Source organism: Pseudorasbora parva, chromosome 9 (genome assembly GCF_024679245.1).
Source record: "Pseudorasbora parva isolate DD20220531a chromosome 9, ASM2467924v1, whole genome shotgun sequence".
Classification (NCBI taxonomy): Eukaryota; Metazoa; Chordata; class Actinopteri; order Cypriniformes; family Gobionidae; genus Pseudorasbora; species Pseudorasbora parva.
Genome location: NC_090180.1, coordinates 31758917 through 31772892, shown reverse-complemented (window position 1 = coordinate 31772892; position 13976 = coordinate 31758917). Strand labels below are relative to the sequence as shown.

The 13976-nt window shown below is 35.8% G+C and overlaps 1 protein-coding gene across 2 annotated transcripts in view; it reads right to left on the bottom strand.

Moving 5' to 3' along the window:
- Positions 1–13976, bottom strand: part of dsg2l (desmoglein 2 like) — a 40592-nt gene that overhangs the window by 10062 nt on the left and 16554 nt on the right. For both annotated transcript variants that reach the window (XM_067452236.1, XM_067452235.1), the window contains exons 4-10: positions 10978–11116; positions 5527–5681; positions 5073–5207; positions 3882–4067; positions 3367–3632; positions 3128–3270; positions 2790–3011 (exon numbers count right to left, since the gene is read on the bottom strand). In XM_067452236.1, coding sequence (XP_067308337.1) covers positions 2790–3011; positions 3128–3270; positions 3367–3632; positions 3882–4067; positions 5073–5207; positions 5527–5681; positions 10978–11116 — 1246 coding nt within the window. The remainder of the gene's footprint in view (positions 1–2789; positions 3012–3127; positions 3271–3366; positions 3633–3881; positions 4068–5072; positions 5208–5526; positions 5682–10977; positions 11117–13976) is intronic.

Below are 13976 nucleotides of genomic sequence, written 5' to 3'. Positions count from 1 at the left end.
GAAAAGCTGTTTCAAGTCATATTGTCATGACGGAGTGTGAGGGTGAAGTTAGGTTGAAATATGTCACTGATATGTTTACATTACACTCTAGTTTTGCTTTTTATAGAAATAAAAAGAATTTAATTCAGGTGGATAACAGTCACTTCAATTCCATTGGCTTATCCAATACAAGCTATTCCCTGTTGCACACAGTGCGCAGCGGAGGATTCACAGAGGATGCACAATTGCAAAATTGAAAGTCAAAGTAAACGCAAGCCTGCAATCAAGCGCGATTTTATTACGTTACCGCTGTTTGAAAGCGACTCCCTGAGGCATAAAAATATCTCTGTAAAGATGAAAGCTATCTGTGTAGTTGTAACCATCTCTTAGCTCTGTATCATGCTTGAAGAAAAATGTGGTCTCTATTTGCACTTTGAATATTGAGAATATTGAGTACTTTGATGATGGTTGCAGTTATTGTTTGCACTTTACAATTTGCATTAAAGGAGTTCAGTAAGGAGGTCAAAAGTTGTAGAAGCTCATCAAATATGTGCAGTTCTAAGATCTGAAGAGACAATCAAAAAAAAAAAAGAGTCAGTCAGGTTAGTTTGTGCAAAACCTTTGACAGTGCTTGTGTATTGTTGTGTTCTACATTTAATGGCAAATTCATACTCAGAAGGTAGAACTGAAATTACATTCATATCAAGATGATGACTTAAAACATTTTAAATGCATCTGCAAAACATTTTTTCTAGTCATGCATTTCATCATTGAGAATTTCTTAAAAATACTATGTTAAAATCTCGTCTCGTGAACCCAATCTTATGTCTCGTCTCGTGAGATGTGTCTCGTCAAATCCCTTGTATCTAATAGCATAGCTTCATTTATTTTACAGTCTCAGGCCCTATTCTGATGGGATGTTGCTTAAAGTGATCATTTCAAGAGCTTCTCCAGGTTTTTAACACTGTCCAAAATCAAGCTTAGAAAATGTTGAAGATTTTTTGAAACTTTTTCTGAAAAGTGCATTCTTGTGCTTGTAAAGTATACAACCCCAGGCTGGTGTAGGCTGCATCAAGTTATTCATCCACTAGTGTAACATATTGATTGTGCTTTGCTTTGGCTGTGTGAACTTTTAGTTTGTAGTCTCTGTTCCTGTTTCATCTCATTAGTACTTTACTTTTCTTTTAATCCTTGTTTCTAGTGGTCATTGTCAGGTCTTGTCCTTAAATGCATGTTCATCTGCATGCCCAGGTCTGTTTTCATGTGTTTCTCGTGTTTTTCTTTTGTTGTTATTATTAGTAACTAGCCACTTAATCTTCATTTCCCCACAGAGTTACAATCAGTTACTTATTGATGGTTTACAATCTAAATGCAATGCTTACGTAACACTTCCTTCATCTGTACCTATAGCATTATTCTCATGAAGAGGGCTTATAGTTCTGTATCTCTAACTTTAGCTTTAAGCTTCTTTTCACTATACTGCAGTTTTTTATGGATCCTACAGCTTCCGATAAAACATTTGAAAATCCAGTCGAAGAGAACAAAATCACCACTTCCTGATAAACTGGCACTAAATATCACTAAGAAAAAGTAGGAGAAGCCACTGCATATAATCATTTTTGTATAAAATAAACTACTTGCATCTCTGAGCATGCAGTTGAAACACAAACAACAAAAAAAGTTTATCGGATTCAAGCGAGCACATGCATTTTTAACAATTGGGCATCCTTATATACATTTGTCTTTTATTTGTGATAATTTTGCCCGTGTTATTGCTAACTACATACATGTTGGCACAGGTGTCTATTTTTATTCAAGTTTTAATATTTCATCCCCCATTTCCTATAAAAAAAAATGTTTTGCACTAGGTACACAAAGGAGTTCAACTCTCTATAACTCAGGTTATTTAACTCTGAAAATGTCCCCATTGGAACCCATCAAAAATGCCAATTTTTAATTCCAATGCCATTCTGCTTCTGTTACAATTTTGCGTGAACCAATCACAGACTGGAACTTGATTGGTTGAAGGACTATCCAATTGGGTACAGAGTCATTTTGAGTCATTCAAATAATGCTTGAGTCAGAGTCATCAACAGAGTCATTCAAATAATGCTCGTTGATCTCGCCTCTTGTGCAGCAGAAAATACAGAGCGGACTCCCCAGACCAATGTTAAATCTAAAATTGAGCTGGGTCTGGTGATAGCCAGACAAATTTAACTATAAAACGATGGAATCTTTTGGTAGTAGGCTTTCATTCTGTAAACAATGTTTCCAAATTTATAATTTTGACAATTTTTTACCAGATGGTGCCATTATTTTACTTCTATTTTTACTTCTAATTAAGCATCTTGAGTTTTTTAGATATTTGGATTGGGAATGAGACAAGTAAGAATTGATGTCCTGATATGTTTTGACATCCCAAAATGCATAAAAATTAGTGGATGGAAACATGATTTCTAGAGACACTGCTTATTCAGAGTGAACGGATGATAAATATGGACGCTGATATGGATTTTGATGTAAGATTAAATTACAACCTGTTTTCTAATCAATCAATCAATCAATCAATCAATCAATCAATCAATCAATAAAGCAATCAAATGGATAGACAGTATAATTAATGCACATTAATCATATGGAACACTTATGTGGTGTTTGATTCTGACAGCTACAATCACCATCTTCTTGTTGTTAAAAAACGATCATGATTACAGTGGCTGTGATTCATCTCGGAAAGCATGGTTAATAAAGTATATAAAAATCTTATAATGTCCACAACAAGACAAGACAATAAGTTTCAGTCATATTACCGTTGAGATGCTCGACACGCCATGACTCCTTCGTTTTTGTGCTGTCCACTTTGAAACCAAAAGGTGCTCCATTGGGGAAATGATCTTTGTCCTCAGCCGTGACATAAACCACATGATCTTCATAGCACATTCTTTGAGACTGATGGATCAGCACAGGACAGTGGTCGTTAAAGTCCTTAACTTGAATGGCAATGGTACCTGTAGCAGTTTTTGCTGGAGTGTCTGTAACAGAAATTAAATATTCCTACCATAATTTGCAACACATAAAACTAACTTTTTTTATTTTATTTATGTAAATGATTTTAATAATAACCTTTGACTGCTGTGTTTTTACTTACCACTGGTGATGCAGATAATGTGGGAGTAATATGTGTGATTGACTAGAAACTTGGACTCATAATCTGGAAATTTATTGAGTCTTATATCACCAGTCATCTGATCTATAGTTAGCCAATTGTCAACATCTTGTCCTTTTGCATATCTAAAATAAATGAAATTAGTAATTTTATTACAACATCTGAACAAAACCACATTCTTGAGTATGTTGGACATTTTCACAAAATGTTTGTAGTCTCACCTGACATTATTAGCTATTAATAGTGTGTCGCTGTCTACTGCTGCGTAATTGGTTAAGACTTTACTTAAACTAATAGAGGTGTCTTCTTCAGATATGGTGATGACTTTGACAGCTGGTATGAAGCGGGGACCCTCGGGCTGGTTGATCACATTGACTCGGATGGTATACGTCTTGCTCTCTGTTATGACTACTGACGAGTGATACGGTGCCTTGTTAGAGACCAACACATGCAGATGGATTTCCTTCAGCTCTTCAAAGTCCAGTTCCTTTAAAAGTAAACAAAGGGTGAAAAGCAGGAAATGGGGGATGCAAGATTGTAGGACACTTCCTGCTGAAAATATATTCCTGTTCCATGAGATCCGCTTATAATGCTGGTAAGATTTTTACATCAAAAGTAATCATACAACAACAAAAAAAACTAAATGGCCATTTTTGACTCTCGGGTTTTGTGGAAGAGAAATCAATACACTGTTTGTAATGGCAAAACAGAAAAAAAAATACTGCTATCAGTTTACCTTATTGAGAATCACGATGCCTTCATTGGTCTTCTCGTCTGTGGTTATGGAGAAATAATTGGCCTCGTTTCCTGACACGATTGTGAAGACAGCCACCCAGTTTTCAGTATAGATGAGATCAGCATCAATTGCTTGAATTCTCGTCACTTCCACGTTTTTGGTGTTTTCCTCAACCCTGCACTCATACTATAAACCAAACAAAATGATTGCATATATATTAATAATTAGGGTTAGTTCACACTAAAACGAAAAATTAAGTCATCGTTTACTCACCCTAGTGTTGTTCTAATGCAGTACGCCATTCTTTTTTTTCTTTCTTTTTTTTGGACCACAATAGCAGGAAAAAAAGAAGAAAACAAGCCCCCCTTGCACGCTTTCATTTAATACCGGTTGCATGCTTTCATTTAATACCGGTTAAAAGCTACCAGCATAAAGCTGTTTTAAAAAAAAAATATTAAAAGGATCCTAGATTGGGCTGATTTAGTGAAAAACCAAGTGAAAATCAATGCATTATTCAATGAAAATCCTGACCTTGAAAAGTACACAAATACTTTTTTAGGATTTCTAGATGTTGTTTTTCACGATTTCCCACAAATTCTGTGCTTTTTCTGGGTAAGTCAGAGTGAAGTGTGGTGCTAAAAGAGTCTCATGAACATGTGCCATGCATAGAAGACCAACGCTTAAGGATTATCAATGATTTTCGTTAAATGTTTTTCACCAAACCTATACCCCCTTATCACATGATGGAATATAAGACACGCTGGGATCATAATGTGATGCTTTTGTGTCTTTTTAAAAAAAGAGATACTGGTCGCTATTTACTGTCATTTTAAGGACGAGTACGAGCGGGACATTTTTTTTACAAATTTTCCTTTTTGTGGCCCAAAAAAGAAAGAGTGGCATACAACAGCAGGGCAAGTAAATGAAGACTTAATTTTCATTTAAGGGTAAACAATCCCTTTAATGAACAACATTTTTTATATCAATTACATGCCCTGTCCTTTAAATTCTTGTGGGATGTGATATAAATATGTAATATAAAATATAATACATGTGTTTTTACAAGCTCTCCTTTGTATAAAATTATCCTCAACATCACATCATGAACTTAAGATTTTAAGTCTATGTTGCGGTATATGTTGCTCTTGAGTGGGTCCTGAGATGCAGTGATACTTCAAAAAGAAATCTTACAATGTTATTCGCCAAAGTAGGAATGTTGTCGTTGACGTCAAGAATTGTGATGACAGCTGTCCCTGTCCCTGTATTTCCAGTTGCATCTCCCTTCTTATCGGTTCCTTTAATGATCAACTTGTATGTGTCTAGTTTCTGTGATGAGAAAAGCATAAACTTCAGTCTCATTTGGAAGATAAATATCCGCACTACAATTAGGATTAATTTCAAAAGTTTTATTTAACTTGTATTCAGAAAACTTCATTCCAAAACCTTTAGTTAAAGTCTGTGGTTAAACGGTCTAGAAGAGTAGAAGAAATCAATGTTCTGGATGTCAGTGAATTTGACATTTTTAATTACATAAACACCTAAGGCTGAAATGAACTAAAACAATCTGTTTTAAATGAGTCTTTATGCAAAGAGGTTCAAGCTAAATGAATTACAATTTTTTAAACTCATGTTAGTGACTGTATACCTCTCTGTCCAGCGTGTTCTGCCTGACGCTTATCTCACCAGTCATTGAATTAATGTAGAACATTTTCGAGTGAATATCTTCAACAATGTTGTAGTAAATGACTGCATTTTCTCCTTCATCTGCGTCGGTTGCTGTGACTTTCACTACAGACGTGCCTGAAAAATGAAATGCAGAGAAGGGTAGCTATAGCACATCTTAAATACAAATAAAAGTATTCAAAAGTGTTAGTCTTAGTTTTTCTTTGTGTATATATTGGTGTATTTATTTGTATTTTACTTGTGTTAATATAAAAAAAAAAAAAAAAAAGTGAAATGTTGCCCTGGCAACTAATTAAGGCAGCGGCTATTTATGCTCCTTTACACTAAGTGTAAATAGCAACTAGATTCTATTTACCAAGTAAAATGGCATACTAAGTGAAAATAGTGATCACCATGTAATCACCAATACACCATGTAAAAGTAGCAGTTATTTACAATATGTGTAAATAGTAATTACATTCAATTTATACTTTATTTTGACAGATACATATTATTTGCTAGCCTAGAAATCTAGACGCACCCTAGCGGCAGCAAATCTAATCTGCCGCGAGTGTCGCCTAGCAATTGAGCTGTAAAAGCCAAACTCTGGTCAGGCCAATCACATCGTGTATAGAGTCGGTGGGCGGAGCTTAACATAATGACGGTCGAGTTGCGCTTGCATGCTTCGTAAACACAGAAGCTGGCAAACGGCTGTCTTTCAAATCAGCTTTGACTGCGACTTGGAGTTACGCTTTTCTCTGAGAAAAGAACAAAGGGAAGATGTGTTCAGAGTTTTGCCGACCGGAAACGGCGAAAGTTTAATCTGTTAACTAGCTCCGCTTCACCTTTGCTGCTCTGGTTGGTTGTAGCGCTATCCTATCGCATGCTGAGGGAGTTTCCAGACCAAACATCTTGATGTGGGTCTGGCTTGTCAGGCTAACTATTTGCACCTCAGTATAAGACTTTTTTAGACCTTTTTAAGTCCATTACGAATTAAATGTAAGACCTATAAAGGAAATTAAGTCACAAAATTACTTGCAAAGTAAATAAATTCATTCACATTGAACAAATCAATAAACTTGTATTGATTAACTTGCATCTCCCCATAGCCCAATCCCACCATGATTTCTAGGGCTGTAACGATACACCAAACCCACGATTCGGTTCGTATCACGATTTTTGACCCACGGTACGATACAAACCTCGATATGGGGGGGACAAAACATTTTTATTCTGTACAGTATTCTGTAGCCTATTTTGCCGTCAATACCATATATCTGTATGGTCAATAGGCTACTGCTGACGTTTTCTTTGCGGTACCAATAGGCAATATATATTTAACATGAAGTATAGGGCCTCCTGTACATCAATACCAACAGAAGCGCCGCGTCAGACACGCTTCTGGTGTGCAAAGAAAGAGAAAACGCCACGCAGCCGCCCCGTGGATGACACGCAACAGAAACGCCACGCTCACACCACGTTGCCAGCCGGTTGGGGAAGCTTCTTGAAACACTTACGGCAAATTGTGTGGGTCTTGTCAACTACACGATTGCCATCCTTGTTCTCCACCGGGTAGCTGAAATGTTGCCAAACTGCTGACTTAAAAGTTGGACCTGGACAGGAAGGATAATTCTGGCAGTTGGAAGGGGTGTGTCGCGATTCTGCCTTCTCACATCGCGATACAGGTTCGTGGACCTGCGTATTGCGATTTTGATTTCATATTGCATATCGTTACAGCCCTAATGATTTCGCATTATTTTTTGTTTGATTTTTGAGATCAAAATGACTGAATTTGTTGTGGTAATTTCCAGAAATTTCCAGGATACCACATTTACTGTATTATGTGTTATGTTAGATAATCACACATGACAATAGAACAAACAAAATGCATAAATATAGTTTATTTTGGTATCTTGCCATTATTTTGTGGTAAAATTGTGAATAATGCAGATCTCAAAAAATTAATTGCTGATTTTTCATTGTATATAGTAACTGCATAAATGCGGAAAACTGAAGGACTATTAGATGAAGAATAAATTCCGTTTTATGTGTCTGTGGCCTACAATCCGAAAGAAATGTGCGCCAATTACACGAAAGCTGATTGGTTGCAATATAAGTTGCAAGTTGGTCTCTTTTGTAGTCATAAAAAAGCTAATTATATTTGGACTATAGCGAAAGAAAGAACTACAAAAGCATTGAATAAAAAAACAAAAACAAAAAAACATTCTAAAGCACTGCGGGAGCATTTCAGTGAGCATCAGAGGAGTGTTACATGGATGTGGGACCATTTAAACCTGTTTAAAATGATTTAAGACCTAGAACAGAATACTTCCACAAATTTAAGACTTTTTAAGGCCTAAAATTTAGTTTTTTCAGACACCCTGCGGGAACCCTGCTACACCTACCTCTAACCCCACCCAATAAATGCTTTTATTATTAAACTTTTCATTATGCATTTTATTTCCATTTTTAGAAAATGTTTAATTTTGCTTAATGCAAAATTAATGCTTAATTTTTATTGAAAGTAAGTGGCTTTCCAATGTAGTATGTGAGGGGAAAAGGGAGAAGAGCGAGCTTGGAAAAAGGTGGATTCGAACCTGGTTTGACTGGGTCTTCCACAAGCCTTACGCTCAACTGACTACGCCACTAAAGATGTTGAAACAGGTATGTCTTTTTTAATCTTTTTTGGGCCTATCAGGAATTGTTAGGCAGAGCTTGTGCGAATAGGCACTTGCCAACAAGGCACGCTATTTGCACTTGGTGTAAATATACACTAAATATACACTAGTTTAAAGCAATACAATACAAAGTGTGTAGGTTTTGTGATATTTTTATGATTTTGGTTTTAGTGAATGATGATAATCCTACTATGAGGTAACAGCTCTTACACATCCTAAGCATGTGCACAGGCCAGTATGCCACACCTCTGACCACTCTATGTGTCCTTGTGGTGCTATCAGCCAGTCAATGCGGTCATGGCATATTTTCCTGCGGGCTCCAAAGAAATGAGTCACGTGGTATTTGCACCAAAAACAGAAGTGAGTGCATATGAACAGAGATTTTATACTGTCTTTGACCTTTGATATGAATGAGAGTGTGAAATGATCCATGGATTCAAGGAAAATAGAAAAGGACATGACAATGCTGGTGCACAAGAACCAACACACCGTTCAAATCGTTGCGCACTAATGAATCGTTCACCAATGAATCATGGCACACATCTCATCTCATCATCTGTGATTACATTTCATTTCAATAATTCACATTTTACATGTATTCCATGGCGCTGATAGCCTCGTGGGCAGAGCGCAGATAGAGCAGCTATTTGTATGGAGGGTGGGGAAGTTGGCTTAATGGTTAAAGAGTTGGACTTGTAACCTGAAGGTTATGGGTTAGATTCTTAATACCCTCAGGAAACCTAATTGCTCCCTGGACACCCACTGCTCTGGGTGTGTGTCCATGGCTTTAGTGTGTGTGTTCACTACTCACTGCTCCTAATGTTTGTACATTAACTTTAGTGGTTTCAATGCAAAGGACACATTCCAAGTATGGGTTGCTTCACTTCACATCATGTTAGCACATCACAGACATGCTATGTAGTTTGCACTGGCTTCTTGTTCAGTCACGTACTGTTTTTAAAACTCTCACACTAACATACAAAGCTATGCATGGAAGACCCCCTTCTCATATCTGTGACTTGTTCACCCCGTACACATCTCATTTCCTTTGTTCGACTGTTTGTCTTGCTCTTCAGCAGCCTCCTTGTAGATTAAAATTTATGGGGGAGAGAGTTTTCTCTGTCGCTGCACCCAGTTTATGGAATGCACTTCCTCTTACTGTTAGAAATGCTCCTACGTAGACTGTTATGATTATTATTCTATTGTGTTGATTAGTTGTATTGCAATGATTATTATATTTTGAACAATTTTTCTGGCATTGTATAATTTTTTTACTTTTGCATTTTATTTGTTTTGTTTGCTATAGTTTGTAGCGCTTTGGGTTTTAGAAAACTGTTATAAATTGAATGTATTATTATTATTATTATTATTGCAACTTTGACAATGTTCATTGTTCTTTCTAATTCATCAGGGGAACTTCCTTAACACTAATCAAATAAATATCATACCTTCTTTTCTCTTCTTTCTGAACATCAAAAGATGCGCCTGAACCTTTCTCTTGGCCATTTTGAACAAGCACAAAAAATTAATTGCTTCAAAAGACATCACACCTACACTATAAAAGCAATCTGTGCACTCCGATTCAACACTTTCACTTTTAATTCAGGAAAGCTGGCGGAAATCGCTTGCCCTTGTCTTTTCAAACCTTGCCACTTGAACATGCAAGGGATTTTACAGCATTTTGTAATACATGTCGTGGGAGCTGTTTGAGAGCTCTTTCTTTGTGCTCATACTAACAACGCACACACAGCTTGTTGACAGCTTGCGCGTTCCAAAGTAAGTCAAATACACACAAAATTATGTCAAAATGTCCATCTTTAGTGAGTTTTCACATAAACACAGTCTGTTATGTCCTTCGTGAATGTAAATAGTGCAATCGTATGCATTATGGCATATGTAATAATAGTATATAGTTTAATAATTAAACAATACGATCTTATGTATGTGCGTTGATTAGTGTTAAAAGAAAATAAATGTCTAAATTAGATTATCCATCCCTTAATGTCCCAACCAGTCAGGATGGGCAAGTGACAGATGCTTGGCAAGGTTTGATGGTCCTTCATCAGTTTTATAAACAAAGTTAATTCCAAATTTCACTTATATTCCTCTCTCTATAAATTAGTTTTGGGTGTGTTGAGTGGAATTCAAATTCTTTAAGAATTTTCTTCCTCTATGTTGTCACATTTGTAGTTTTCTGTCAGTTTTAGCGCACGACCACCTAGCAGTGAACTTCGGAACAGCAGCATATACCGCACTTAGCAAAATCATTATATCGTACTGTTTAAAGTAAAATATATACTGGTATTTTCCCAGTATCGGTATACCGCTCATCCTTAGCGCAGCACGTTACAATATTTAATTCTGCTTGGTTAATTGCGTTATTTATAGTTTGTTTAAAATAAGAATTTTGAAATTGTATTTACATTATAAGTTTTACATAATACACAACAATGTTAATCTATTAATCTAATCTGTAAACCCCCCTTAAACCCAGTACATTTTTGTAATTTCCCATACTTTTTTAGCTGGAAAATGTCTTTAACTGACTTTTCCAAGTGCATTTGTCATTCACAGGTTGCATGTGTTTATTTAATCAAGACCTTTTTCATGGCTGGCAAACTAAATGATGCAGATATGATAACCAAGCTCTTTCTGAACCCACTTGACTGCAGACATTTTGTCAGTGAAAATGTAATGAATTAAGAAAAATCAGCTGTATAACACAATTTTTTTTTAATCATGAATGATCCCGATACCTGTTTTGCTCAGCTCATAAACAGATCCAGTTGTGAAGTTAAACACAGGAGCATTATCATTCTCATCCTCCACCACGATTCTTAAGTCAATATCCTTCTCAGCATAACGCCCATCCAGATATCTGGCCACCCCTCGAAGCTGGAAGACAGGAAATCAACAAACATTTCAACATGTTCAAACTGGTTTATGGTGAGATGAAAGTTAAGTTGCGAAATTAGATATATTCTCAGCATCTATTTGCCAACTAAGCTTTAATCATCAGCCATTCAGTACTTTCAGTAGAAATTCTAAAGAAATTCGTTTATATTTCCGAACTCCTCTCAGTAAACGCTGTTATCTGCTTGGTGTAAATGTGTGAACTCTGATCCACAGGCACAAACTCCCTCTATCCCTCCACATTAGCTAGCTGCACTCTCCTTAAACTATGATAAGCAAGTCATTTGTCGCCAAGTCATGATCCTGTTCATGTAAACTGTGTAAATCAGGGGTTGGCTTAAGCCCAAAGTATCCTTGGTTTTTATTACATGAGTGTTTGCATACAGTCGAACACATCGCCTTTCTAAATTATACTCCATTTGTTAGCGTGCGCTATTAAATGGAGACTATTTTCGTTTGATTCCTTGTATTTGTGCAATCATTACAACAACCATTTGTGACATTTTCTAAGCCCAACAAAATTTCAGAATAACTTGAATCAGAAACATTTGGGGAATAAAGGGGTTACAAACAAAACAATTATTTATACTGTAAGTATTTTAGAACTAAGGAGTAATTATTCTAATGTTATAATAGGAAACACTCTTCCATTTGAGTAATTTCACTGCATATCTTTTTGTAATAATAGTTTACAAATACATAAATGCTTTTTAAAAATTACAGGGTACTAGTGTTGTTCCCTGTAATTTTTGTAAAAGTTCCCTTCGATGCGATAAGTATGGATATTTGATACCATTTTTGATATCACGGGGAAAAACACTAAATATACTGTCAAATAGATATTTTGTATAATATTTATTTTTTGTCCATCTATTGAATGTCTTCTAAAGATATCACTTTATATGATAAAGCTCTTAAGGTTTTGCTTTTATTTATTTATTTTTTATACAAAAATGTTGATCAATTACAATTATCTCACAAATATTTGCTAACTTAATGTATTTTTTACAATGGGGTAAATTTGTTGCAATAGCTTACACAACAGCACAAGGAAGCTTGATTTTAAATGTTACATTGAATTTAAAAAGAAACAGTAATAAAATAAGAAAAAAATAAACAAATTACTAACAATAGCACAAATAAATACAATAGAATAAAGATACAAATGAAATAGACTGCTTTATTTTTTATATAAAATGGTAGGTCTAACAGCAGTATTCAGGAAAGAAACTGAATTAAAAAAGTTTTCAAATTTAAAATAACATTGGATAATCTTCATTATACAATAAATATAGATTAATCCATTAAAGTTACACAAGTTAATCAGTCAAGAGCAGTACGTGATCGTTTGTCTTTTTGTAATTTGAATAATATTAACATAGAGAGTGGCACGTTTAATTGTATACGTTTATATGTTAATACTCACCAAGATGGGCACTGAAACATTATTTTTGTGTGTACACTGTCAAAAAAAAAAAAAAAAAAGAGTACAAAATTGTACCTTTTAAAAGATACAAGTGGGAGTCACTGGGGTGGTACCCTTAAGGATACATTTTTGTAGCTCTAAGTCAGGGGTAGGTAAGTTCAGTCCTAGAGAGTTGATGTCCTGCAGAGTTTAGCTCCAACCCTTCTAAGCCAACATAGTATAAAACTCATGGCTCCCAGAATGCATTGCAGCATTAAGTACGTCACCATTGTTGAGATTCTTATGCTGATTCTTGATATCTGTGTGTGTCTTAACTTGCCCTCTTAAAATGTTTTTAAAAAATCAGAAATCAGAATGTCTGATCTCTGGCAAGAAAGTATTGTAGGTGAATATTATTTATTCATAATTTTATTCAGTGATGAGTTTAGTCAAACATTATTCTTCATGATACATTTTGTTTTTTGCTTATTTTGTTTAGAACACATTATCTGTTTTGTTTACACTGACAACACAAACCACAAACTCACACAAAGAGCCAAGAGTCAAACTGGCCACATAAAGGAAACACTGATCTCCATAATAGTGACCAAACATTTTCAATAAAACATTAACATCTAAACCTCAGTTCATTTTTAATAAGAGCTTCTATAGATGTCGTTCAGGGTTGGAACCAAACTCTGCAGGACAGCGGCTCACTAGGACCGAACTTAGGAAAACAATGGTATAATTTTACCGTATGGACCAATTGTGTACCTTTAAAGGTACAGTTATACGTTTTGTTCCCCAAGGAACAAAATTGTATCTCCACTGTACCTTTTTTCAGAGAGTGTATTTGAACATTAATAAGCTGGGAAAAGACCTCATTTGTTCATTTGTCGGTCGGTCACCATATGTATCAATCCCAGAAGAGATCCGGAAGCATAAAAGAAGGAGTGAAAACAGTAAAGGAGGCGAGAGGACCAGGCCTGGACTAGCCTATTTATGTTATTTTTTGGTTATGTGGCTTTTACTTTCATTTTGTTGTTTGTGTAATTTATGTGAAGTACACTGAACAGTCATCGGTTTCCGCCTCCTTCCTTCCTGATCCTTTTACATTGTTATACTTGCCTTGAAACACGGAAGCCCAAACAAAAACAGCTGCACTTTTGCTAGCAAAAAATAAATACAAATACTGTATAAATGCACTGCTACGTACGCCATAATAATATTTTTTTAAAAAGCCTTTATGTATTGGTACTGTCACAGTCACTCCCGGTCCCGGACTCCATTTCCCAAGATCCTCCCTGTCTCACACCTGAACTCACTTCCTCATCTTCTCTCCCGCTCTCCCCGGATTCCCAGCGCCTGGTCCTCATCATTAGCGCACCTTTATGTTTGGACTCACTCCCCTCACTCTTGGTCGGTTCTTGTATGTAT